Source organism: Myotis nattereri (assembly GCF_964212035.1).
Source record: "Myotis nattereri genome assembly, chromosome: 7".
Taxonomy (NCBI): Eukaryota; Metazoa; Chordata; class Mammalia; order Chiroptera; family Vespertilionidae; genus Myotis; species Myotis nattereri.
The window spans coordinates 76340284-76365982 of record NC_138082.1 but is presented as its reverse complement, the minus strand read 5'-3'; the positions used below and the strand labels follow the sequence as shown (position 1 = coordinate 76365982).

Below are 25699 nucleotides of genomic sequence, written 5' to 3'. Positions count from 1 at the left end.
TTCGGTATTGGGTCAGGGCACATGCCCGGGTTGCAGGCTCCATCCCCAGTGGGGAGCATGCAGGAGGCAGCCGATCAGCGATTCTCTCTCATCATTGATGTTTCGATCTCTCTCCCTTCCTCTATGAAATCAATAAAAATATATTTAAAGCCCTAGCCAGTTTGGCTCAGTGGATAGAGCGTTGGCCTGCGGACTGAAGGGTCCCAGGTTCGATTCCTGCCAAGGGCATGCACCTTGGTTGCGGGCACATCCCCAGTAGGTGTGCAAGAGGCAGCCGATTGATGTTTCTCTCTCATCCATCGATGTTTCTAACTCTCTATCCCTCTCCCTTCCTCTCTGTAAAAAAAAAAAAAAAAAAATCAATAAAATATATTTATATATATGTTTAAAAATAAGTAAACAAAAATAATAAATAAAAAGGAGATTCTGGCACATGCTACAACATGGATGCCCCTTGAAGACATCACGCTAAGTGAAATAAGCTGGTCACAAAAGGACGGATACTGCATGACTGCAAGCGTAGGAGGCGCTGTCACCTCCACAGGCAGAGAGAACGGGGGTGGCCAAGTACTGGGGGGAGGAGGGGAGTTGCTGTTTAACGGCTGCAGAATCTGACGGTGGGAAGAGGAAAAGAGTTCTGGGGAAGAATGGCGATGAGGGCTGCAGGATGGCTGCACGGGTAAGGGGAAAGCCACCCACCGAACGCTACGCTTACAAAAGGTTAACGTGGTCAACTTTATGCTATGCACTATTTCACGTAACAGTAACAAAAAGAATTTCATAGGACATCCCCAGGTGTTTACACGTCTCCCGGAGGCACCGTGCTCGGAAAGGGACCATCTGCACTACCTGTAAGGCAGTAACTGGCGGCGGCGGCGGGAAGCCCGGGAGGGGTGAGGGGAGGCCAGCAGCCCCGCGGGGGAAAGGCAAGGTGGGGATGGAGGCTGGAAGGAAGGAGGGATGGGAGCCGGGCTCCCCCGAGCACCTGTCAAACCACAGGGTCCCCTCTAGGACTTTCATCTCCCGGCGCCCCGGCTGCCGAGGTCCCGGCTGTCTGGGCCCTCAGGCCTCTGCCAGGCTTCCGCTGCCAGCTCGGCCTCCCGCCCGAACCTGCCGGCGGGTGGCCTCGCTGGACAGTGACTGGTCCCCGCCGCGCCTCGGTGTCTGCACAGGCCACTGGGGCCGCGGGGCCGCACGGCCGCCACGGTGGGGATGAGCGACGGGAGTCAAGCGCTCACACGGACACCGGGCACCGTGAGTTGGAGGAAGCGCTCGCCGTGGTTTCACCCCAGGACACCAGCCCGGCCTGCCCCAGGCGCCTCGCAGAGGGCCCGTGAAGCCCCATGTGGGCGGTGGGCCGCTCTCCGAGGCGCGGGCCCCACGCGCCGGGCACTGGGCTCCCCGGGCTCCGGAAGTGGGGAGGGGCGGCGCGGGAAGTTCCGCCAAGAAGGGCAGCCCGCGACTTACTCCTCTAGGAAGTCCAGGAAGAGTTTCTGGCACTTCTCGGCCACCTCGTCGCGCACCACTACGTGCTGGCTGCCGGCGCCCGGCTCCGCGGCCGCCGCGAGGTCCATCGCTGCTTAGCGCTGAGGGGACACCGCAGTCACACTCCGCCGCCTCTAGTCGCGTCGCGCGCGCCGCCGCCGCCGTCTCAGCCCCGCCTCCTCGTCGGCCGGAGCCAATCGTGGCGCAGGAACTCGGCGATTTCGCGCCAAGCCTGCCCAATGAGCGCGGCTTCTCCCCGAGCCCCGCCCACGTCGCGGGGATTTCGCGCCAAATGCAAAGACCCGAAGGAAGCCGGAGTTCAGCTTTTGCGCCTGCGCAGTGTGTTCGGGTCCCTGGGGAATTTGGTTTGTAGAGCACCATTCTCATCATGGATATTTCTATCTCTCCCCCTCCCTTCCTCTCATAAAAATATATTAAAAAAAAAAAAAAGCCTCCCGGAGCCCGGGAGGCCAGTGCCCGGCGCGTGGGGCCCGCGCGAGTTCGGAACCGAGGGGTCGCGCGCCTCGGAGAGCGGCCCACCGCCCACATGGGGCTTCACGGGCCCTCTGCGAGGCGCCTGGGGCAGGCCGGGCTGGTGTCCTGGGGTGAAACCACGGCGAGCGCTTCCTCCAACTCACGGTGCCCGGTGTCCGTGTGAGCGCTTGACTCCCGTCGCTCATTGGGTAACAGTACCTGGGATGGGGAGGGGAGAATTGGAATCGTTATTCTGGTAATGCTGACCTGGGAAAATCAAGGTATGGGGACTGGGCCTTTGACTCCTGTATCAACCAGTTATGGCAGCGGTTCTCAACCTGGGGTGTCCAACGACCCTTTCACAGGGGTCGCCTAAGACCATCGGAAAACACATATATAATTACATACTGTTTTTGTGATTCATCACTATGCTTTAATTATGTTCAATTTGTAACAATGAAAATACATCCTGCATATCAAATATTTACATTTTGATTCATAACAGTAGCAAAATTACAGTTGTGAAGTAGCAACGAAAATAATTTTATGGTTGGGGGTCACCACAACATGAGGAACAGTACTAAAGGGTCGCAGCATTAGGAAGGTTGAGAACCACTGAGTTATCGAATAAGGGGTGCCCTCTGGGAAGAAGTGTAACTACGTGAAGCAGCTTATTTTGGTTAAAGGCAATTCCCAGAGGCTATGGCTGTTAGCCTTCAACAGCCAACACTCCCAGCGGCTGGTGGGCAGTGAACTCCTGAAGCGGGTATCTGGGTGGCACCTCACAGTGTTATAGAATAGTAAGAAGCTAGAAAAATTCCAGGACAAGCAGACTGGGGAAACTAAGACAGGTAGTTAAACAGCATTTTGCAGACACCTAGTAAATCCTGTCTTCCTTAAACCAAGGGCACTTGAGAGTAAATGGTTTGCCCTCCTCCCCAGAGGGTAGATAGCTTAAATCACCCTACTCAGGGAGCCAAATAACAGAAATACAATTAGTGCTATTTGCCAACAACACCCAAGGACAGACTCAACCCCCATGTATCCCCTATCCTCTGAGGGACCCCATACAACTTGCAACCAGAGGAGCAATGGACAGCAGCCACTCAGTCCCAGGTTGCTGCCCCCCCAGGGAATATTCCCTTTCCCTTCTCCTTCCCCCACAGGAATGTATCCCCTAACTTGTAAGGGACCTCATGAGACTTGAAACCAGGGGAGCAATGGGCAGCAGCAGCTTGTTCCAGGCTAACTCCCTGTCTCCAAGGCCCCCTATTCTCTGACTCCCAGTGAGCGAAGGCAGCCTAGTTCACCTGTTGCTTCTTCTATGCCCTTCCTTGTTTCACTCTCCTATATTTTTGCTGCAATAAAAAATTCTTGCTTGCTTTTCTACGCTTTGTCTCTTGATTGAAATCTCCCTCAAGAAGACAAAAACCAACGTCTCCTCATCTCCTCTTCTTGTCATCTCCCAGCTGGTAACCCCAATCAGTAACAACAGCATCAACCACAGCTCATCCTTGCACCTCTCAGATCCACTTGCTTTGTATATTAACTCCACTATGTTTGGGAATAGCATCACCAGGATGCTAGTTGGCTCTTTTCTTGGGGAAACTTACAAGAGAAAGGTTAGTAGGATGAATTACAGCCTTTGCAACTGAAGCTGATCTTGATTCTACAAGGGATACTCATCATGACTCCCTCCTCTTCCACCCATTCTAGATTCTTCTCTCAGCCAGCACCTTTACTGTTTTAGGTGGCTTACCTGGTGGGGTAAGGCAGACCTTCATTCCTGAGGGGCCTGAGCCTTTAGTCATCATGTCTTCCTCAGGCCATGGCTAAAATTTGTTAGTGGTTGTATGTGAAGAAGCCCTACCTGATGATCTGGTGTCAAACATTTTCCCCCTAACCCCCACTGTATAACAGCTGCCCTCCCTCCCCCTGCTGATCGGGTCAATTAAACCTGTCCGTATCATGACTCTTCCTTGTCTCTGGGGTTCTGGCATGAGGACCATAAAGTGGCAGATCAGCAGTTGTAGTTTCAAGTTTATGGGGTTCTACTGTGTCTCCTGGTAGAAGTGTTAACTTTTTAAGAATCAGGATCTTTAGATCCAGTCTCAAGCTGTGGAAAAGGTAGCCCAAATTTCCCAAGTCAGTCACTGGAATAGATGGCAAACAGGGCCACTCCTTCCACCTCTTGAATCTCAGACCCTTGTACTCTACTTAGCCCGCACCATGCATGTTACAATGGTTGTTGATTTAGGGTTATATACCCGTCCTGGAGGTGATATCCCCTCCTTACACAATAGCTCCACTCTGTTGTTTTGGCTGAACCTTCAAAGGCCCCTCTATATAAAGCTTGAATCTTCTGGGTGATCCAAGTAATAGTATCAGTGTCAGGAGCTCAGCTGAGTTTGGAGAGAGCTGAGTTGTCAAGTGGCCAAGTAGCTGATTAAAACAACAAGCCAAAAATGAAAGAGTTAAGCCTTTAATCATTTAGTGCAATGGATAAGCAAGAGGCTAAAACCAGGGTGACCGATTCTGTTTCATTTCCCCCATGGAATGATGAGTGTGGCTATGGGCGTCATCTCATTGTTGAGGGAACGCGGAACAAAAGGGCACCAGCAACATTATAGATCCCGAGGTGAAGGGGAATGACTAGGAGTGGAAAAGTACTGGATACTGAGTTCAAGTGGGAAAAAGCATCTTCAAGGTTCCTCTCTCTTCTATAAGGAGGCCTCACAGGAGGTACCTGAAGAAGACTTCTGCCCAGGGCCTCAGAAAAAGAGACCTAGGAAAGAATGAACATAAATATGTGAGGAGTATGACCACTGGAGATATCACCTCCAGGACGTGGTATATAACCCTAAACCAACAACCATTGTAACATGCACGGTGCCCGTTAGGTAGAATACAAGGGTCTGAGATTCAAGAGGTGGAAGGAGTGGCCCTGTTCGCCATCAATTCCAGTGATCCACTCAGTGTGGAGAAGACAGCTTACCCCTGTGAGTCCTGCCAGGTAAAGCCTATGGCCAGTCCTGAAAAGTCATGTTTTATTTATTTATTTATTTTTATGTCTTTATTGTTGAGAGTATTACAGATGTCCACTCCCTTTTTATCTCCTCATTGCCCTCTTCCACCCAGATCCCACCCCACCCCAGACCTTCACCACCCTATTGTTTGTGTCCTTGGGTAATGCATATATGCATAAAGTTCTTTTTCTTTTCTTCCTTTATTTTATTTTATTTATTTATTTATTTATTTTATTTTATTTTATTTTTTATTTTATTTTATTGTCTAATTGCTTAAAGTATTACAAAGAGTATTACATATGTCTCCTTTTTCCCCCTGCCCTTGACAATCTCCTGGCCTCCCCTACCCCCCAGTGCCTTATGTCCATTGGTTATGCTTATATGCATGCATACAAGTCCTTCAGTTGATATCTTACCCCCTCCCTCCTGCCCCCCAACCCTTCCCGGCCTTCCCGGTGCAGTTTGACAATCTGTTTGAGGCAGCTCTGCCTCTGTATCTATTATTGTTCATAAGTTTATAATGGTCTTTATTATCCATGAATGAGTGAGATCATGTGGTATTTTTCCTTCATTGACTGGCTTATTTCACTTAGCATAATGCTCTCCAGTTCCATCCATGCTGTTCCAAATGGTAAGAGTTCCTTCTTTTTTACAGCAGCATAGTATTCCATCGTGTAGATATATCACAGTTTTCTAATCCATTCATCTACTGATGGGCACTTAGGCTGTTTCCAGATCTTAGCTGTGGTGAATTGTGCTGCTATGAACATATGGGTGCATATATCCTTTCTGATTGGTGTTTCTGGTTTCTTGGGATATATTCCTAGAAGTGGAATCACAGGAGTTCCATTTTTAGTTTTTTGAGGAAACTCCATACTGTCTTCCATAGTGGCTGCACCAGTCTGCATTCCCACCAGCAGTGCACGAGTGTTCCTTTTTCTCCACATCCTCTCCAGCACTTGTTGTTTGTTGATTTGTTGATGATAGCCAGTCTGACAGGTGTGAGATGGTACCTCATTGTTGTTTTGATTTGCATCTCTCGGATGATTAGTGACTTTGAGCATGTTTTCATATGTCTCTTGGCTTTCTGAATGTCCTCTTTTGAAAGGTGTCTATTTAGGTCCTTTGCCCATTTTTTGATCCGATTGTTTATCTTCCTTTTGTTGAGTTGTATGAGTTCGCTATAAATTTTGGAGATTAGGCCCTTATCAGATATGACATTGGCAAATATGTTTTCCCACGCAGTGGGTTTTCTCGTTGTTTTATTGATGGTTTCTTTTGCTGTGCAGAAGCTTTTTATTTTGATGTAGTCCCATTTGTTTATTTTCTCTTGAGTTTCAAGTGCCCTAGGAGCTGTATCAATGAAGAAATTGTTTCGGCATATGTCTGAGATTTTGTTGCCTTTGGATTCTTCTAGAATTTTTATGGTTTCCTGTCATACATTTAAGTCCTTTATCCATTTTGAGTTTATTTTTGTGTATGGTGTAAGTTGGTGGTCTAGTTTCATTTTCTTACATGTATCTGTCCAATTTTCCCAATACCATTTATTGAAGAGGCTATCTTGGCTCCATTGTATGTTCTTGCCTCCTTTGTCAAATATTAATTGAGCATATTGGTTCGGGCCGATTTCTGGGCTCTCTATTCGATTCCATTGATCTATATGTCTGTTCTTGTGTCAGTACCAGGCAGTTTTGAGAACAGTGTCTTTGTAATACAACTTAATATCTGGTATTGAGATCCCACCTACTTTGTTCTTTCTCAGGATCGCTGCAGCTATTCAGGGTCTTTTTTTAATTCCAGATGAATTTTTGGAGCGATCGTTCTAGATTTGTGAAGTATGCTGTTGGTATTTTAATGGGAAGTGCATTGAATTTATAGATTGCTTTGGGTAGTATGGACATTTTAATGATGTTGATTCTACCAATCCATGAACACGGTATGTTCTTCCATCTGTTTATGTCTTCCTCTATCTCTTTTTTCAACATCCTATAGTTTTCTGAGTAGAGGTCTTTTACCTCTTTAGTTAAGTTTATTCCTAGGTAGCTTAATTTTTTTGGTGCGATGGTAAATGGGATTGTATTTTTAATCTCTCTTTCTGAAAGTTCACTATTGGTGTATAGAAATGCATCAGATTTCTTGGGGTTAATTTTGTATCCTGCTACATTGCCATATTCATGTATGAAGTCTTGTAGTTTTTTGATGGAGTCTTTAGGGTTTTGTATGAATAATATCATGTCGTCTGCAAATAAGGACAGTTTTACTTCCTCTTTTCCAATTTGGATGCCTTTTATTTCTTCTTCTTGTCTAATTGTAATGGCTAATACTTCCAGTACTATGTTGAACAGGAGTGGTGAGAGTGGGCATCCCTGTCTTGTTCCTGTTCTTAGGGCAAATGGTGTTAGTTTTTGTCCATTGAGTATGATGTTGGCTCTGGGCTTGTCATATATGGCTTTTATTATGTTGAGGTATGATTCTTCTATTCCCACCTTGCTGTGAGTTTTTATCAAAAATGGGTGTTGGATATTGTCAAATGCTTTTTCTGCATCAATTGATATGACTATGTGTTTTTTTTCTTTCAATTTGTTTATGTGATGTATCACGTTTATTGATTTGCGGTTATTGTACCATCCTTGCATCCCTGGGATAAATCCTACTTGGTCATGGTGTATGATCTTTCTGATGTACTGCTGGATCCGATTTGCTAAGATTTTGTTGAGGATTTTGGCATCTATGTTCATGAGGGATATTGGCCTATAATTCTCTTTCATTGTGTTGTCTTTACCTGGTTTTGGTATTAGGGTGATGCTGGCTTCATAGAAGGAGCTTGGAAGTGTTCCTTCCTCTTGAATTTTTTGTAGTAGTCTGAGGAGGATAGGTTTTAGTTCTTCCTTGAATGTTTGGTAAAACTCCCCTGTGAAGCCGTCTGGTCCTGGGCTTTTGTTTGCTGGAAGCTTTTTGATGACTGCTTCAATTTCTTCCGTAGTTATTGGCCTATTGAGATTTTTAGATTCTTTCTGATTGAGTTTTGGAATGTTGTATTTTTCTAGGAATTTGTCCATTTCCTCCAGGTTGTCTAGTTTGTTGGAGTAGAGTTGTCCATAGTATTTTTTAACAATCATTTGTATTTCCGTGGGGTCTGTTGTTATTTCTCCTCTATCATTTCTGATTTTGTTTATTTGGGTCCTCTCTCTTTGCTTCTTGGTGAGCCTGGCTAGAGGTTTGTCAATCTGGTTTATCCTTTCAAAGAACCAGCTCTTGGTTTCATTGGTTTTCTGTATTTTTTTTTTTGGTCTCTATGTCATTTATTTCTGCTCTAATCTTTATTATCTCCTTCCTTCTGCTCACTCTGGGGTTTTCTTGTTGCTCTCTTTCTAATTCTTTGAGTTGTAGAGTTAGATGATTTACTACCATTTGTTCTTGTTTTTTTGAGATAGGCCTGTAGAGCTATAAACTTCCCTCTCAGGATTGCTTTCATTGTGTCCCATAGGTTTTGGATTGTTGTGTTTTCATTGTCATTAGTTTCCAGGATGTTTTTAATTTCTTCTTTGATCTCACTGGTAACCCAATCAATATTTAATAGCATGCTATTCAGCTTCCAGGTGTTTGAGTATTTTTGGTTGTTTTTATTGTAGTTTATTTCTAATATTATGCCATCGTGGTCTGAGAAGATGCTTGGTATGATTTCAATCTTCTTGAATTTGGGGAGACTTTTTTTGTGACCCAATATGTGGTCTATTTTTGAATGTGTCATATGAGCACGTGAGTAGAATGTATATTCTGTGGCTTTGGGGTGAAGTGTTCTGAAGATGCCAATTAAGTCCATCTGATCTAGTGAGTCATTTAGGATTGCTGTTTCTTTACTGATTGTTTGTCTAGAGGATTTATCCAGTAAAGTCAGTGGTGTATTAAATTCCCCTACTATGATTGTATTGTTGTCGATCTCTCGTTTGATATCTTCTAGGAGTTTTTTTTTATGTATTTGGGTGCTCCTGCATTGGGTGCATATATGTTTACCAGGGTTATATCTTCTTGTTGAATTGATCCCTTTAGTATTATGAAGTGGCCTTCCTTATCTCTTGTTATGGCCTTCACTTTGAGGTCTATTTTGTCCGATATAAGTATTGCTACCCCAGCTTTCTTTTCAGTTCCATTTGCCTGAAAGATATTTTTCCATCCCTTCACTTTCAGTCTGTGTGAGTCCCTTCTAATGAGGTGAGTCTCTTGTAGACAGCAAATATATGGGTCATGTTTTTTTATCCATTCAGCCACTCGATGTCTTTTGATTGGACCATTTAGTCCATTTACATTTAAAGTTGTTATTGAAAGGTACTTGTTTGTAGCCATTTCTTTTTGTGTGTGGCTGCTTTCTTTCTGATTTTTTTATTTCTTCTTTTTACACCAGTACCTTTAGCATTTCTTGCATTGCTGGCTTGGTGGTGATAAACTCCCTTAGCTTTTTTTTGTCTGTGAAGCTTCTTATTTCCCCTTCAATTTTGAATGATAGCCTTGCTAGATAGAGTATTCTTGGATCCAGTCCTTTGCTTTCCATCACTTTGTAAATTTCCGTCCGTTCTTTTCTGGCCTGATGTGTTTCTGTTGAGAAATCATCTAATAATGGGAGATCCCTTGTATGTAACTTTCTGTCTCTCTCTTGCAGCCTGTAAGATTCTCTCTTTGTCCTGAACATTTGCCATTGTAATTATGATGTATCTTGGTGTGGGTCTTTTCGGGTTCACCTTGTTTGGGCCTCTCTGTGCTTGTGTGACTTTTTTCTTCCCCACCTCAGGGAAGTTTTCTGATATTATTTCTTCAAATAGGTTTTCTAAGTCTTTTTCCTCTTTCGGTTGTTCTGGCACCCCTATTATTCATATGTTGTTTCGTTTCATGTTGTCCCATAGCTCCCTTAGGCTCTCCTTTTGTCTTTTAATTTTTTTCTCCAATTGCTGTTCAGTCTGGGTGTGTTTTGTTTCCCTGTCTTCTAATTCGCTAATTCGGTCCTCCGCTTCTCCTAGTGTACTATTGAAACTTTCAATGGTGTTTATTATTGCAGCTATATCACTCTTCATTTCTTCTTGGTTCTTACATAATTTATTGATTTTTTCATCTGTTTCTTCTTGCGTCTTGCATAAGTTGTTGATTTTTTCCTTCATTCGGTTTATGCATTCTAGGACCCTTAATCTGAATTCTTTTTCTGTCATGCTGCATGCCTCGGTTTCACTTAGCTGCTTTTCTGCAAGTCTTCCGTTTCTTTCCTTTGGGGGTTTCTTTGTCTACCAATGTTAGATCTCACCAACATATCTAGATGTTGAGTCCTTCAGTGGCTGCTCCCTGGGTGGCAGTGGCTCCTTGGGCTGCGGTTGCTCCTCAGGCGGTTGTGGTAGCAGCTGCTCCTCAGTTGGTAGCAGTTCCTGTGGTGGGTGCTGTTCACCGCTGTGGTGGCTCCTCTGACTGGTGGGGGAGGCTTCACACACAGCTGCTATTCCTCAGACTGTCTCTCGTTTTTAATGCAGTTGGAATTTTCAGTATATTTAGCAGTATAGACTTCTATAGATGATTAGTTCTTGTTTTGTGAACTCTTCCAGTGTAAATCAAGTTAATAAGTGGTAATGACAGCCAGCATTTTATTGAGAGTTTCCTCTGAGCCGGGAATGATGTTAAAGTGCTTTATGTAAATTTTCCCTGCAATTCTATAAGTATTGTTACGTGATATTTATAGTTGAAGAAATTGGGACTCAGTGAAGTTCAATAAGACTTGAAGTCCTTGACCAATAAATTTTGGAGCTGAGATTCAAATCCAGGTCTGTCTCATTACTGAGCTCTTGACCACTGCTCATCCTGCCTCTCAAATAATTATTAATCTCCCAATATATGCCAGACACATAATGAGAGAAATGTAAAATTCCACCCGAGCATTCTGGAACCAATGGTGGCAGTCCCTTCTTCTCTTGAACTATCCTTTGCCACTCATAAAATACATATTCATTGTTCTTAAAAACAAAGGAAAATAAAGGTAATCTTTGATCTTAGTACCTAGAGATATCACTGTTATATTTTGTTGAATATCCTTACAGATATCTCCCTCTTATAGGTGCAGACATGTATGTATGGTATCATACTACTTTGCTTTTTTGTAAAAAAATTTTTAAAAAAACTTTGTAAGAGTTTATTTGAGCCAAACTGACAATATATGCTAGAAAGCAAGATCTCAAATGCTGACCTGTAAACTTTTTTTTTTTTATCTTAGAATGGGCTGTGGATATGACTGAATAAATATTGATATTATAATCTTTTATGGCTATCTGGTATTTCACTGTATGTTTCTAATATGATCAGTTCCCAGCTGATGGATATTTATATTTTTATTGATTTTTTTCATTGTAAAAAAACATAAAATTTACCATCTTAACCATGTAATATTGTTACAGATGTCCCCCCTTCCCCCTAACCTCCACCTCCACTTTGCCCCACCAACTCTGCTCTCCCCAGTGTATATAATACAGTTGTGTTAAGTGTATGCACCTGTCAGGCAACAGATTTCTGGAACTTTTTCATCTTACAAAATTGAAACTCTGCTCATTGAACAACAACTCCCCTTTTACTCTCCTACAGCTCTTGGCAACCACTATTCTACTTTGTTTCTAAGAGTTTGACTACTTTAGATACCTCATATGGAATCATGCAGTATTTGTCCTGTAACTGTCTTATTTTACTTAGTATTATGTACTCAAGGTTCATCCATGTTGTAACATATGACAGAATTTTTTTTTAAGACTGAATAATAGTCCATTGTATTTTTTTTATCCATTCATCTGCCAATGGACATTTAGATTTTTTCCACCACTTGTTATTATGAATAACTAGAGGCCTGGTGCATAAAAATTTGTGCACTTCGGGGGGTGGGGTATCCCTCAGCACAGCCTGCGCCCTCTAGTAGTCTGGGAGCCCTTGGGGGATGTCCACCTGCCAGCTTAGGCCCACTTCCTGGAGATTGGGCCTAAGCTGACATCAGGCATCCCTCTGGCAGACCAGGAGCCCTCAGGGGATGTCTGGCCACAGACATCCTTAGGGCTGGCCACGGAGGTGGGAGAGGCTCCCGTCACCGCCGCTGCACTGGCCAGCCATGAGCCTGCTTCTGGCTGAACAGCGCTCCCCCAGTGGAAGCACACTGACAACCAGGGGGAGCTCCTGCGTTGAGCGTCTGTTCCCTGGTGGTCAGTTCATGTCATAGCAACCGGTCATTCCCAGTTGTTCTGCTGGTAGGGTCAATTTGCATATTATCCTTGTATTATATAGGAGACTTCAGTGAGCATGGATGTGCAAATATCTCTTTAAGATTATTAATTGTGCCCTAACTGTTTTGGCTCAATGGATAGAGCATTAGCCTGTGGACTGAAAGGTCCCAGGTTCGATTCTGGTCAAGAGCATGTACCTTGGTTGTGGGCACATCCCCAGTAGGAGGTATGCAGGATGCAGCTGATTGATGTTTCTCTCTCATTGATGTTTCTAACTCTCTATCTCTCTCCCCTCCTCTCTGTAAAAAATCAGTAAAATATATATATATTTTTAAAAGATTATTAATTCTTTTGGATATATAATACCCAAAAGTTGGATTGTGGATCATTTAGTAACTTTTAAAAGTAATACTGTTGTGATCTCCATGTTAGTATGCTTATCCAATTTTCCCTTAAATCTAACTTTTTAGAAATAGGGTTACTTAGTCATAAATACTCTAATTCCTCAATTACTCTTTTCAAAAGTTTGTGCCCATTTTCTTTCCTACTTATAGTGTTTGAGAGCACCCATTTCCCATCTTTTATTCTATCCAATCAGGTTGTAAAAAGTGATCTCTCATTAATTAAATTTATATTTAATGGAAGTCTGTTGATGCTAAGCATCTTTTATGTCTATGTTGTCCATTATTGTTTAATCAAATTTTCATTTGTTTTTACATTTAATTTTGCAATTTACATATACTTGGGTTATTTTTTGGACTCTGTTTTCTTTTATTGTTCTTTTTTTTTTTTTTTTTTACTTGTACCTCCTATTAATTTCGGTAACTTTTTTTGATAACTAGTAGGAAAAGTGTGCTTCCACTCTTCTTTTTTCTTTTTTTAATATATATTTTATTGATTAAGATATTACATATGTATCCTTATCACCACGTTCCCCCCTATCCCCCCTCCCCCCGCTCATGCCCTCACCCCCCCACCGTTGTCCATGTCATTGGTTAGGCCTATATGCTTGCATATAAGTCCTTTGGTTGATCTTTCCCCCTTACCCCCACCCTCCCCTACCTTCCCTCCAAGGCCCGACAGTCCAATCAATGCCTCTCCGTCTCTGGATCAGGCCTTGTTCATAAGTTTATGTTGTTTATTATATTCCACAAATGAGTGAGATCATGTGATATTTATCCTTCTCTGATTGGCTTATTTCACTTAGCATAATGCTCTCCAGATCCATCCATGCTGTGGCAAATGGTAAGAGTTCCTTTTTCTTCTTCCTCTTCTTAAAGAATACCTTTCAGCATTTCATATAATGCTGCTTTGGTGGTGATGAACTCCTTTAGCTTTTTCTTATCTGACCTTCTATTCTGAATGATAGCTTTGCTGGATAAAGTAATCTTGGTTGTAGGTTCTTGCTATTCATCACTTTGAATATTTCTTGCCACTCTCTTCTGGCCTGCATGGTTTCTGTTGAGAAATCAGCTGACAGTCGTATGTGTACTTCTTTGTAGGTAACTGACTGTCTTTCTCTTGCTGCTTTTAAGATTCTCTCTTTGTCTTTTGCTCTTGGCATTTTAATTATGATGTGTCTTGGTGTGGTCCTCTTTGGATTCCTTTTGTTTGGGGTTCTCTGCGCTTCCTGGACTTGTAAGTCTATTTCTTTCACCAGGTAGGAGAAGTTTTCTGTCATTATTTCTTCAAATAGCTTTTCAATATCTTGCCCTCTCTCTTCTTCGAGTACCCCTATAATTCTGATGGTGGTACGCTTGAAGCTGTCCTAGAGGCTCCTTACACTATCTTCATATTTTTGGATTCTTTTTTCTTTTTTCTTTTTCAGTTGGGTATTTTTTGTTTCTTCGTATTTCAAATCTTTGACTTGATTCTTGAGATCCTCTTGTCTGCTGTTGGATCTCTGTATATTATTGTTTATTTCAGTCAGTGTATGCTTAATTTCTAGTTGGTCTTTCTTCATATTCATTATTGGCGGTTTCCATAACATTCTTGAAAAACCTTATAAACGTGGTTTTGAACTCTATATCCAGTCGTTTGCTTTCCTCCATTTCTGTCATTTGTGACCTGTTTCTTTGTCTCCGCATTTGTTATGCTTCCCTGTGTTGGTAGAGTGGTTTTGTGTGCAAGGTGTCCTGTAGGGCCCAGTGGCTCAGCCTCCCTAGTTACCTGAGGTGGACACTCTTGGTGCACCCTCTTGTGGGCTTTGTGCACAGTCTTGTTGTAGTTATACCTTGATTGTTGTAGGATCACTGGGATGAATTGACCTCCAGGCCAATTGGCTGTGAGAATCAGCTGTGTCTGCAGTGGGAGAACTTCTGAGCTGAAGACACCCTTCTGGGGCAAGACTTGCTTCAGTGGGGCTTTGGTGCTCACTGAGTCTGCCCCCTGAGTGTGTCCCTTATGGATCTGAGGAGTTGTAATCTGGATGGTCCCACTCTGACCACTGGGTACACTGGCTCTTGGATCTAAGGAGGTGCTAATTTAGCCTCTGCCTGAGGTTACCCAGCAGGAGCTATGAAGAGAACTGCAGATTCCCCTTCCTTTTTTGGGGTTTGAAGGTGCCCAGATGAGGCCCAGCTGTGAAGCAATGCAAGCTGCTGTGGGTCCTTGGGGCCTTCTCCTGGTAGTTCTGGGTCTGTCTGGCCCAGCTGCAATTTGTTAGGTAATTTTCAGGTTGCAAAGGGCCAGGGCATTCATATGCAAAAGCCTCTGCCGCAGCCTGGGTGGGACGGGGTCTCAGAGAATCAAAGGGCGGAGCAAGCAGCTATGGCTGATTCTCAGCCCTGCCCTAAGGGGCTGTGTGTCCCAGTGTCCCGGTAATTGCTGCAAGCACCTCTGAGGGAATGCCGCCCTCAAGTTCCGAATTCTGCCTGCTGCCAGACAGTCCAGTTTCTCCCCTTATGAGTCCTGGGTCCCCAGAGACTTCCTGGAACCGGAGTTCAGAGCAGTCGGGAGTTTGTGACTCTCTCCCGATTCAAAAAGACAGCCGCGTCCTCATATGCCCGCCCCTCTCCACGCATGCTCGAGCCTCCGTACCTCGGCACTTCCGCACCTCCTCTGGGTCTCAGTGTGCTTTTCTCTTTCCTTCTAGTTGTAGAATTTCCACTCAGCCAGCCTTCCTGTAGTTCTGGATGATGTCCGTTTTGTCTTTTTGTTGTATTTTTGAAGTTGTTGTGGGAGGCAGCAATTTCCGGTGTTTACCTATGCCGCCATCTTGGTTTCTCCCACTCTTCTTTTTTAGATATTTTCTTGTCATTCTCATGGTTTATTAAATGGATTTTTGGTATCATTTTTCAAATTAAAAATAAATTTCTGTACTTTTGTATTTTAACAAAATATAAGCTTGACATTTATATAGATATTGAATACTACATAAAGGAAGGAAAGTAATTCAATTAGTGTTAGCAATCAGAATTTTTCATAGGTACCATCAAGCTCAATGGGGCATTCTGTTCCCTGTTAAAACATGTTTTTATAACAGAGTTGGATCAAAATGGTTGCAGTTTAAGAGCACATCTAACTTTTTAAATCATATAATCGCTTTTTATTCAGCAGCTTGCATGTGATAGGTGGCTTCTGGTAGAACCTGATAACTTCTTTGAATGATTATCTCAATTTATAACTACTTATCACACTGTAGTTTACAGCCTTCTCTAAGTACTTCAAATTCAACATGTGCCCTAAAGCTGATCCTCTTTTATCTCACTTGTTTATTTCGTCAAGAAATATTTATTGAGCTTCTACCAAAAGAGGTACTATAGGTCAAGAGGAGGGTCTCCAGGTTGCCTAGGCTTGATTCTTGGTTCTGCCAGTTACTTTTTGGGTGACCTTGGGCAGATTAGATAACTATGTGTACCTTAGTTTTTTCCTGTAAAATTGAGATAATAGAGTACCTATGTCACAGGCTGTGTGCGGATTAAATGACTTAATATATGTAAAACACATAAAGTAGTTCCTGGTACATAGTAAATGTGTGCTGAGCTTTGTTAATATAATTTTTATTGACGTGGTTGATGCTAGAGTACCGAAGTAAAACAACAATAAACAAGACAGTTGATGGTTCTTGACTTTATGAAAGCATTCTAATAGGGGAGTGAGACAATTTTCTAGCAAACAGATTTTTAAAAATTGTCAGTTATAATAAGTGCTTTGAGGAAATACTACATAATAAAAGGCTAATATGCAAATTGACAGAACGGTGGAATGACCGGTCTCTATTGCATGCACTGACCACGAGGGGGCAGATGCTCAATGCAGGAGCTGCCACCTGGTGGTCATTGTGCTCCCACAGGGGGTGCGCCATTGAGCCAGAAGCAGCAGTGGCAGTGGTGTTGGGAGCCTCTCCTGCCTCTGCAGCAGTGCTAAGGATGTCTGACATCCCCTGAGGGCTCCCAGACTGTGAGTGGGTGCAGGCTGGGCTGAGGGAGAACCCCCCTTTCCCCCAACCCCTGGTGCACAATTTTCGTGCACTGGGCCTCTAGTCAACTGATATTATAGAAAATATCAGGGTGTCCAGTTGGGAGATATTGCAGTATTCCAGTTGAGCAGTGATGCCTTGGGATAAGTGATGGCAATGGAACTGGAAATAAATGAATTTATTTGAGATATATTTTGGGAATAATCAATAATAATTGGTTTTAATATGGTGGTTAAGGGAGAGGGAGAAATCAAGAATGAACCAAGGTTGCTGGTCTGAGTAGCTTGCTTGATTGTATTATTACTGAGAGATTGGGCGGGGAGCACACAAATTTGGTGGAGAAATCAAGATATTGTTTTTAGACATTTAGGCTAGAAATATTTATAAGATACCAAAAATGTCAGGTAGGTAATTAAATATAGGAGTCTGAAGCTAAGAGATTATGAATTATATTAACTGAACTATTTGTGGTAGCCTCTAAAGGTTGTCCCTGTCTCCAGATCCATTCTTCCAGATTTGACAAGATAATGTTTGTAAAATAGTGGCCTGATTAAACTCCAAGAAATGCTCTCAGTTTCTTTCAGAATAAAGCTCAGTTTTAGCATTGCATATGAGAGCCTCCCTGATCTGGTCTGTTTTTGCTTCTTTACCACTTGTCACAAGCATCTTATTTCTTAGCTATGTTACACTGCTAAGGACTTTCTGAAACTTTATATTTTTGCAAATATGGCTTCTTTCTCTCTAGAACATTTAAAAAAATTAAATATTGATTTCAGAGAGGAAGGGAGAGAGAGGGACATAGAAACATCAATGATGAGAGAGAATCATCGATCAGCTGCCTCCTGCACGACCTTGACTGGGGGTTGAGCCTGCAACCCAGGCATGTACCCTGACCGGGAATTGAACTGTGGACCTCCTGGTTCATAGGTCGATGCTCAACCACTGAACCACACCAGCCGGGCAATATTTTATCTTGATTCTCCATCTGCAAATACTACTCTTTCTGTAGCTTCAATTTAAGAGTACATCAAATATTTAAACAAGCTGTACTATGTGCTAGCATTTTTTTCTTCTAAATGAAGCCTTCTTTGATTGTTTGCTATGTTACACAGAGTCAACATTGCTACTTATGTGTGCTATTTTTAATATACTCCTTTCATAGCGCTTATTACATTATGTTGCAGTTATTTGTTAATAATTCTTATTTCTGTCCTAGTGGGCTGGGAGGTGAGGATACAATGACATAAATTTATCTCTGTACATCTGGTACCTGCCGCAATGTGGTACATAATAGCCACTCAATAATTATTTGTTGAATGAGTGATTTTAAGAGGCAGTATTGCATAATGGGAAAAAAAGATCAGACTTTTAAATTAGGGCAATCTAAGTTCCAGGCTAAATATCACCAATATTTTTTTTGTCCCTAACATGAGAATAATAATATTTATTTTTGTGAGTGTTTTTGAGAATTACAGATTTTCTAAAATTTCCTAGTGTAGTACTAGGAGGCATATCCCCTACCAGAGAATGAAGCCTACAAGCTGGTCATATGTCCTAACCAGGAATTGAACCAGCTACCTTTTAGTGCATAGGACAATGCCAGCCCCGCCCCCCACCTATCACCACTGCCGGTTGCCTCCCTCTTGGTGGCGAGGGGAGCTGGGGGTGGGTGGTGGGTGGAAGACTCTCAATGCAGACACTCCTGTGTTGAGTGTCTGCCCCCTGGTGGTCAGTGAACATCATAGTGACTGGTCGTTCCACCAGTCATTCCACCATTTGGTCTATTTACATATTAGGGTTTTATTATATGGGACTAGAGGCCCGGTGCACAAAAATTTGTGCACTCGAGGGGGAATCCCTCAGCCCGGCCTGTGCCCTCTTGCAGGGACCCCTCGGGGGATGACCACCTGCTGGCTTAGGCCTTCTCCCTGGGGGCAGTCAGACATCCCTCTGGCAGCCCGAGAGGCCTTGGGAGATGTCCACTTGTCAGCAGGGAGCAGGCCTAAGCTGCAGTCTGACATCCTTAGTGCTGCTGAGGACGCGGGAGAGGCTCCCACCACCACCACTGTACTGGCGGCCATCAGCCTGTCTTGTGGCTGAGCAGAGCTCCCCCTGTGGGAGCGCACTGACCACCAGGGGGAAGCTCCTGCATTGAGCGTCTGCCCCCTGGTGGTCAGTGTGTGTCATAGTGACCAGTCATTCCCAGTCTTTCTGCTATTAGGGTCAGTTTGCATATTACCCTTTTATTATATAGGATAGAAGCCTGGTGCACAGGTGGGGCCGGCTGGTTTGCCCTGAAAGGTACCCCAGATCAAGGTTGGGGTCCCCACTGGGGTGCCTGGCCAGTCCAGGTGAGGGGCTGAGTGCCGTTTTCAGGCTGCCAAGTCCCCCTTCCCCCACCCCCCCACGACAGAAGCTGCCAGCCTCTCCTTTATTTCTTTTCTTTTTTTGAATTCTGGGATTTATTTACCTTCTATAATTGAAACTTTGTAGCCTTGAGAGGAGCTCATATCCGGCCGGCCAGGGCAGGGTGGGAGGGAAAGCCTTCTGCTCGCTCCAGCTCTGTGGCCATGGCCAGCTGAAAGCAGCTATCTAGGGTTTATTTACCTTCTATAATGGAAACTTTGTTGCTTTGAGTGGAGCTCAGAGCCGGCCCTGGCAGGTGGGAAGTTGGCTTCCTCCACCATTGGGGCAACCAAGCCTACTGCTTGCTCCAGCTCTGTGGCTGCCGGCCGCCATCTTCGTTGGGTTAATTTGCATATAGTTGCTTTGATTGGCTGGTGGGTGTGGCTTAAGGCATAGCGAAGGTATGGTCAATTTTCATGTTTGTCTTTTATTAGTGTAGATTAGTTTTCTATAGGTTGTTTTTATTCTATATAAATGATTCTGTTATGTCATCTGTTAATTATATCCACGTTTTCTTTCTCCTTTTCTGTTTGCCTTATTCAACAGATCTGATTCCATTTTTAAATAACATATGAGGTAGTAGACATTTTTTGTATTGTCTGACCTTGCATGGAAAGCTTTCAACAGTTTTTTGTTGAGAATTACATTGATTGAGTTTTCCCACAATATATTTCTTTTCTTTTTTTTAATAAAAACAGAAGCATGTTTCAATCCTGTTGAAGAATTGCAAGGGATGGAAAACACAGAATGAGGGGAGGGATCTTTTTATACACATGACATCAGGATCAACTACAAGGAATAATAACCATTTCCATCCCTCCCCTGCAACTCTTATATGGGGTCCAAGGACAGCTGAGAATAGATGGAAAAAGAATTAAGACACTATTGGCACAGTAATATGGCCAATGCACAGAAAGATGGAGAAACAATTTCTCAGGGAGCAAGGGCCTGAGCCTCAGCTGCTTCCCAGTGGACGGGGATGAGAACACTTTGGCTCAGTAGGAAGATGTTTGGCAAAAATTAGGGTTACCCTAGCTGGACTCTTCAGATACAAACTATGGGCTGAAGGGAGTCAAGATGTCTATCCAGTCCATTCTTCTTCTCTGTTCCTCCAAGACCTCTTCTCTTCAGGCTTGAGATTATTGAGAGCTAGTTTGGTCCTCCTCTTTAGTTTGGAAGGCAGGGGATTAAGTGCTTGTCCTACTCTTCCTACATCTAGGCTAGTCAATTACAACTTTCTTGGCTCTAAAGGGACAGAAGTCAACTAACAAGGCTGGCTCCCTTTGTGAAAGTCGGTTTGAAAGAGCCCTTGTGTTGGCAGAACTGTCTCTGCAAAGATTTCTCTGAACTTGCCTCTTATGGACTAAACTTGTTCAGACACCTTCAGTTGTGTGAGATGTGAAGAGAATATACTTGGTCTCTCTCTAGAGGTGAATTAACAATCCCATCTTTCAATGGAGATGGGGATGAGAGAGCAAGAGCAGGTGTTGGTAGGAGGAAGGATTGGGATAAAGCAAGGCAGTTTACCCTGGATTGTGAGTAGAGTTGCCTAAAGCTCCACAGAAGGAAGTGGGGTTCTCTAACACAATATGAACAGTGAAAAAAATTTTAGTGGCAACCCTGTAATTCCCATAGATCAAAAGGGAATGTGTAAAAAAGAAAGGACTGAATGGACTAAGATAGTGGACTCAGCCATCTATCTTAAATCTGAATAAAATGAACTCAATTTGGCTAATACTGTTTCAAGTACAATCATGAAGACAGATGGAGCTGCAGAAATTCACACTAAAACAAAGAAAGAATGGGATCAAGTAGCCTATCATCTTAATTCCAGGCATCTCCCTTTACAAAAGTCTTCCAGGAAAGATCTTTGAGGACTTGAATAGGTGAGAACCACTGCCTCCCTCAATATCATAACCTTCCAGGTCAGCCTGATGAATTAAGACGTCTGTTTTAAGTTTAATGGGAGGAAAATGAAATTTGGAATAGTTAGCAGCTGAAGCCAAAAATGAGGTTAAGGTCCTGGTGGCATCCAGAACTGAGGGTAGAAGACTGGGAAAGGGAAGGGAAAAGGGTGGCTGGGTTCCTTCTGTCCTTTGGCATTATCTCTTTCCCCTGCCTCCCATTCTTCCCAATAGTTCATGCAGCTATTGGCCTGCTGGAGGGGATGTTATGCCCAGACCAACTTTTTATTGAGCTTATGCAGCTAACAGATTGTAAACACTGCCAATTGACAAAGTTTTGCTGAATATTACAGCTTGTGTCCACAAACACACCTCTCTCTGAAATGTAAACAAACAAAAAAACAAACAAATCCCAAAGTAAACAAATACTGAGAGAGGGAATGAAGAGACACATCTTGAGTCTTCCAGGAAGGCAAAATGCAAAAACAAAACAAAAAACGGACACCACATGGCTTGGTCCCAGGCGTTCCCATGCCTAGAGTGCCGCTGCTATCACCATCATCTCCTCTCCCTGCCAGTGGCTAGGTAGAGTTGGGGCCGAAGGATCTTGGGCATGCTGCAAATACAGCCTTTGCTGGTGCTGACTGCCTCCTGGGGCTGTGGTGGCAGACTTCTGTCAGGAGCCCATTTTCTGGGAGTAGCAGAGGAAGCCCATGTCCTCAAAGCAGCCTGAGATGGCAGCTCGTATACCTCAGCTGGAGTACCTTGCCCTTTTTCTCCAGTGCAGTTCAGCATTGAGGTTGTCTATTCCCAGTCGGCAATAAAACCTGAGCTGTTTTCTTCGAAGGTTCTCCCTCCCTTCCCAACTTGTGGGAGTAGTGGGAGGGGACAGGAGAGGATTACTGAGGGGGGAGGGGGATACCCCAGGGATCAGTGACCTGGCCTTCTTGCAGGTTCTTCACCAGCTGTGCAAGCCAGCGTTTCGTGGTGGTGTCATCTTTTAGCACCTGGGCAAAGGTTGTGTCCTTCAGTTGGTCAGGGAGGCACTGCCCGAGTGCTTCACGTGCCCTGGGATTATCTGAGAGTTGAAGGTAACATCTTACTACATGCTTCAGCAGACGGGCGGAAGGTTCTTTGGATAGCTGCAGGACCATCTTACCCAAGATCATGGCCACATGGGAGAAACGCTCATATGTCTGACATATATAAGCTAAACCGGAGTCATCTAAGAGGATCTTCTGAACGATGAATGTGGCAACTGTTTTAGAAAGTTCACTTCCAGAGTCCATAATGCGTAAACACAAAGGGATAATTTCTGTTGCCAATAAAAAATTGATTACTTCCTGCTCGTCTGTTTTCACCAGAGCCCCAATAACTCCAAGACTGGTTAGCCGAAGATATTCAAAGGGACGCGTTTTGCTGACAGTGTGTCAAAAGGGGTACAAAAAAAGTGGAATGTGTGCTGCAAGAAATGCTGACCTGGTTTCTGGGTGTGATGCCACACACTGCAGTAATGCCAGAGCATTGCAAACTCTGTTAGATTGGTGTGCTGTTAAGGTGGGTGGGTTGATAGATGGATAAATATTTACGCTTTCCTGTACAAGTGCTGCAATAGTACCAAACGAATGCCACAGCATGGGTGCAAGGTCAGGAACAGATTCTCGCTTCTTACTTAGCTCCAGCAAAGCATTTTCCCTTGTTTCAGGACTGGACAGCTCATTGATCCACTGATAGATTTTTTCTCTACCTACTTGAGCCAGTGCAGTAGGCACAGGCGCAGCCGTCGCCAGACTGTGCATGTTGGGAGTGGCAGCCGCTCTATGCCCACCGCCAAAAGCTCCCGACCCACGTCCCCACTGCAGCACTGAAGCCGCCAAAGATGATGAACCGCCCAGGCCGCCATCTGCCTTTGGCTGGCTCTGCCCCTTCGCAGCCCTATGACCTTTCACCCCTGACCCCTTCTGAACAACTTATTCCCACCTCCTAACTCTCAGCAAAGTATGTCCTTTGCCTCTTAAGGTTCAGGACCTTAAGGACATCTGCCACCTACTTGTCCCCGCATCCCCTGGGAGGTACCCCGAGAGAGGGGCGTGAACTCCCACCCTACTCCGGAGGCCAGTGAAGGGCGGGGAAAAAGTCCCGGGAGGACAAGTAGTCCACAATATATTTCTTAACAGTGTAATTGAGATATAATTCATATACTATAGAACTTAATCATTTTTACAATTTTGTGGGTTTTGATATACTCAGAGTTGTGGGATCATCATCATGATGTAATTTTAGAAATTTTTCATCACTCTAAAAAGAAACCCAGTATTCATTAGCAGTTGCTCTCTATTCTCCACTGCCCTACTCTCCTCCATCCCCCATTCTATTAAAACAATTTTTTTTTTTTTTATAAAAGTGGCTTTAGCCCTAGCCGATTTGGCTCACTGGATAGAGCGTCAGCCTGGGGACTGAAGGGTCCCGGGTTCGATTCCGGTCAAGGGCATGCACCTTGGTTGCAGGCACATCCCCTGTGGGGGGCGTGCAGGAGGCAGCTGGTCAATGCTTCTCTCTCATCAATGTTTCTAGCTCTCTATCCCTCTCCCTTCCTCTCTGTAAAAAATAAAAAAATATTTTTTTAAAAAACCTGTTTCCCTTGAATATATAAAAAGAATTAACTCCTAAAGCTTAAAAAAGGTGGCATTACTTTCATTGTTTATCTTTATAAATATAGTGACTAATTCAGTCCTTATAGAATAAATCATATAAGTTGTAATGTGACCTCAATGTAGCAGATTTTTTTTTCTTGGAGTTTTTGTTAGAATTTTTTACATTGTAGAAAAAAGCAAAGATAATAGACTATATAATGTGTTTTGAAAATTTTTTTTTGAGCTTTTGGCCAGTTTTTCCACACTAAAGCCTGGCACCCCTCATACCCTTGACCCTGAGAAGTGCTTCTTAGCTGCTATTACTTCTAGAAAGTGGGCATGGGTCTTTCTGCTGTTGGCACTCTTGCCAGAATGTGTTTCACTTAATCCCTGCTCCATTGAGTTTTGACTTTCTGGATTAAAGTCTAGAATGGGTCTATCTGATTAGAAAACCTAATAGCTATAAGGCAGGCTGGGAATGCAAGAATCTGGTATTGCCAGGTTTTTTATTGGGAGGTGATATCTGATTCCCATTCAGATTTGAAATGTGAGGACATTCCTAAACATAGCAGGGGATCCAGATCTTGAGTGGCCCCATGACTATCTCATGTCGACTCCCAAATAACACACATCCAGCTTTGTTCTTTGTTCTTCAGATGTGTTTATTTCCAAACCTATTTGGCATTTGCATTTCATATTTTATAGCCTTTCCTAACTTTTTATATTTCTAAAAGATCTATTAATTTTTGTTTCCCTGAATCCATTTCTTCCTTAGTCTTTAATATCTCAGTAACTTGCATGATCTCATTGCTGTAAATGTACATCTTGATTTCCCATTACCCTCATTTTCCACAGGTACTCCATCAGCAAGTCACGTTTGCTTTACTTCAGATACATTCCCCAATCTCTCCAGTTCCATTGTTAACCTAGTGAGACTTGAAAAGCATCTTGATTACACTGTGCTTTACCCATCTTGCATCACCATTTCTGTTCACTCCAATTTTACTTTTACTTTCGAGTAGAAACATTATGACAGCGTCATAGGCATGATCAAATGTCCCTAGTGGCATCCAATGGGGCAAGTCCCAGCCTCTCCAATAATGGTTTATTCTAATCAGAAGGTTTCTAACCAACATTATATATCAATCCATCTGTCCTTAATATTCAGGTAAGTCTATTGCTACTATGTGGAAACTGAATAGAGGGCATAACAGACTAAAATGAAATGAATCACAAAACTGTCCAGAATATTATCAGAGCACTTAACAGGCCATATTGTAAAACCTCTTTACCTGTTTGTCTTCCTCATCAAAGTAAACTCCTTGAAAGTAGAGGTTGCATCATTTCAAGAGAATCAGCAATTCCTAATGAGTGCCTGGCACTCTGCAGAGATCTTTTCAATAAATAAATTAATTAATGCTATTATCTTATCATATGTAATATTATATATATATTTAAATGTAAGAAATTGGTTTGAAAGTTATAAAAAGAGTAATTTTGTAGGAGTAACAAAATAAGATGCTTCCTCAAAGTGAAATTGAAAGCAATGTTTCTGGTGAGAGAGTATGTATTTATATGCAATGTAAATACAGTGTTCTCACAAATATTTGAGGATGTAATATGCCAGTATTTGTGAAGAGTAGCTTTGAGAATCATTTCTTCCTCCAGATTCTTTAGTAGAGCTCTCCTTAATTAACCTGGTTATTGTTCCCATTCCATTTCAGAAGTGCATTCTCTGTCTCTCAAACACAGGAGCTAACACAATGCCCTGAATAGTTCCCAGCTTGGCCACTCTGCTTTGGCAACACTGTCTCCTACAAGAAGTGAGGATTTAGGTAGAGATAATTCAGCCCAACAGCACAAGAGTGGATGTGCCCTTTGACCTTAATCGAACCCAGGACCCTTCAGTTCGCAGGCCTACACTCGACCTACTGAGCCAAACGAGCTGGGGAATGACTTACAATTTTAAGAGATAATTTTTTAACTTTACTATGGTGTGGAAACCATACACCAAATTTTGAATTTTAACCTTTTCCTGGGCTGGCAGTCTGTGGTATGATACTATGTGGTGATGCATGCGATTAGAAGGGTAAACAATTGATACTATAGCTTGTAGTAT

At 43.2% G+C, this 25699-nt stretch overlaps 1 protein-coding gene and 1 pseudogene across 2 annotated transcripts in view; both read right to left on the bottom strand.

Annotated features, from left to right (window-relative positions):
* The window catches only part of MCM6 (minichromosome maintenance complex component 6), a 37284-nt gene extending 35645 nt beyond the window's left edge, over positions 1–1639 (bottom strand). The window contains exon 1 of the mRNA XM_081095134.1: positions 1468–1639. Within this exon, the coding sequence (XP_080951260.1) occupies positions 1468–1574 (107 nt within the window). The 5' untranslated portion in view covers positions 1575–1639. The remainder of the gene's footprint in view (positions 1–1467) is intronic.
* A 20207-nt stretch (positions 1640–21846) lies between these two features.
* On the bottom strand, positions 21847–22746 carry LOC308522460 (CCR4-NOT transcription complex subunit 9-like; annotated as a pseudogene). The gene has a single exon. The product of its transcript is annotated as a CCR4-NOT transcription complex subunit 9-like (transcript).
* Positions 22747–25699: the final 2953 nt, after the last annotated feature.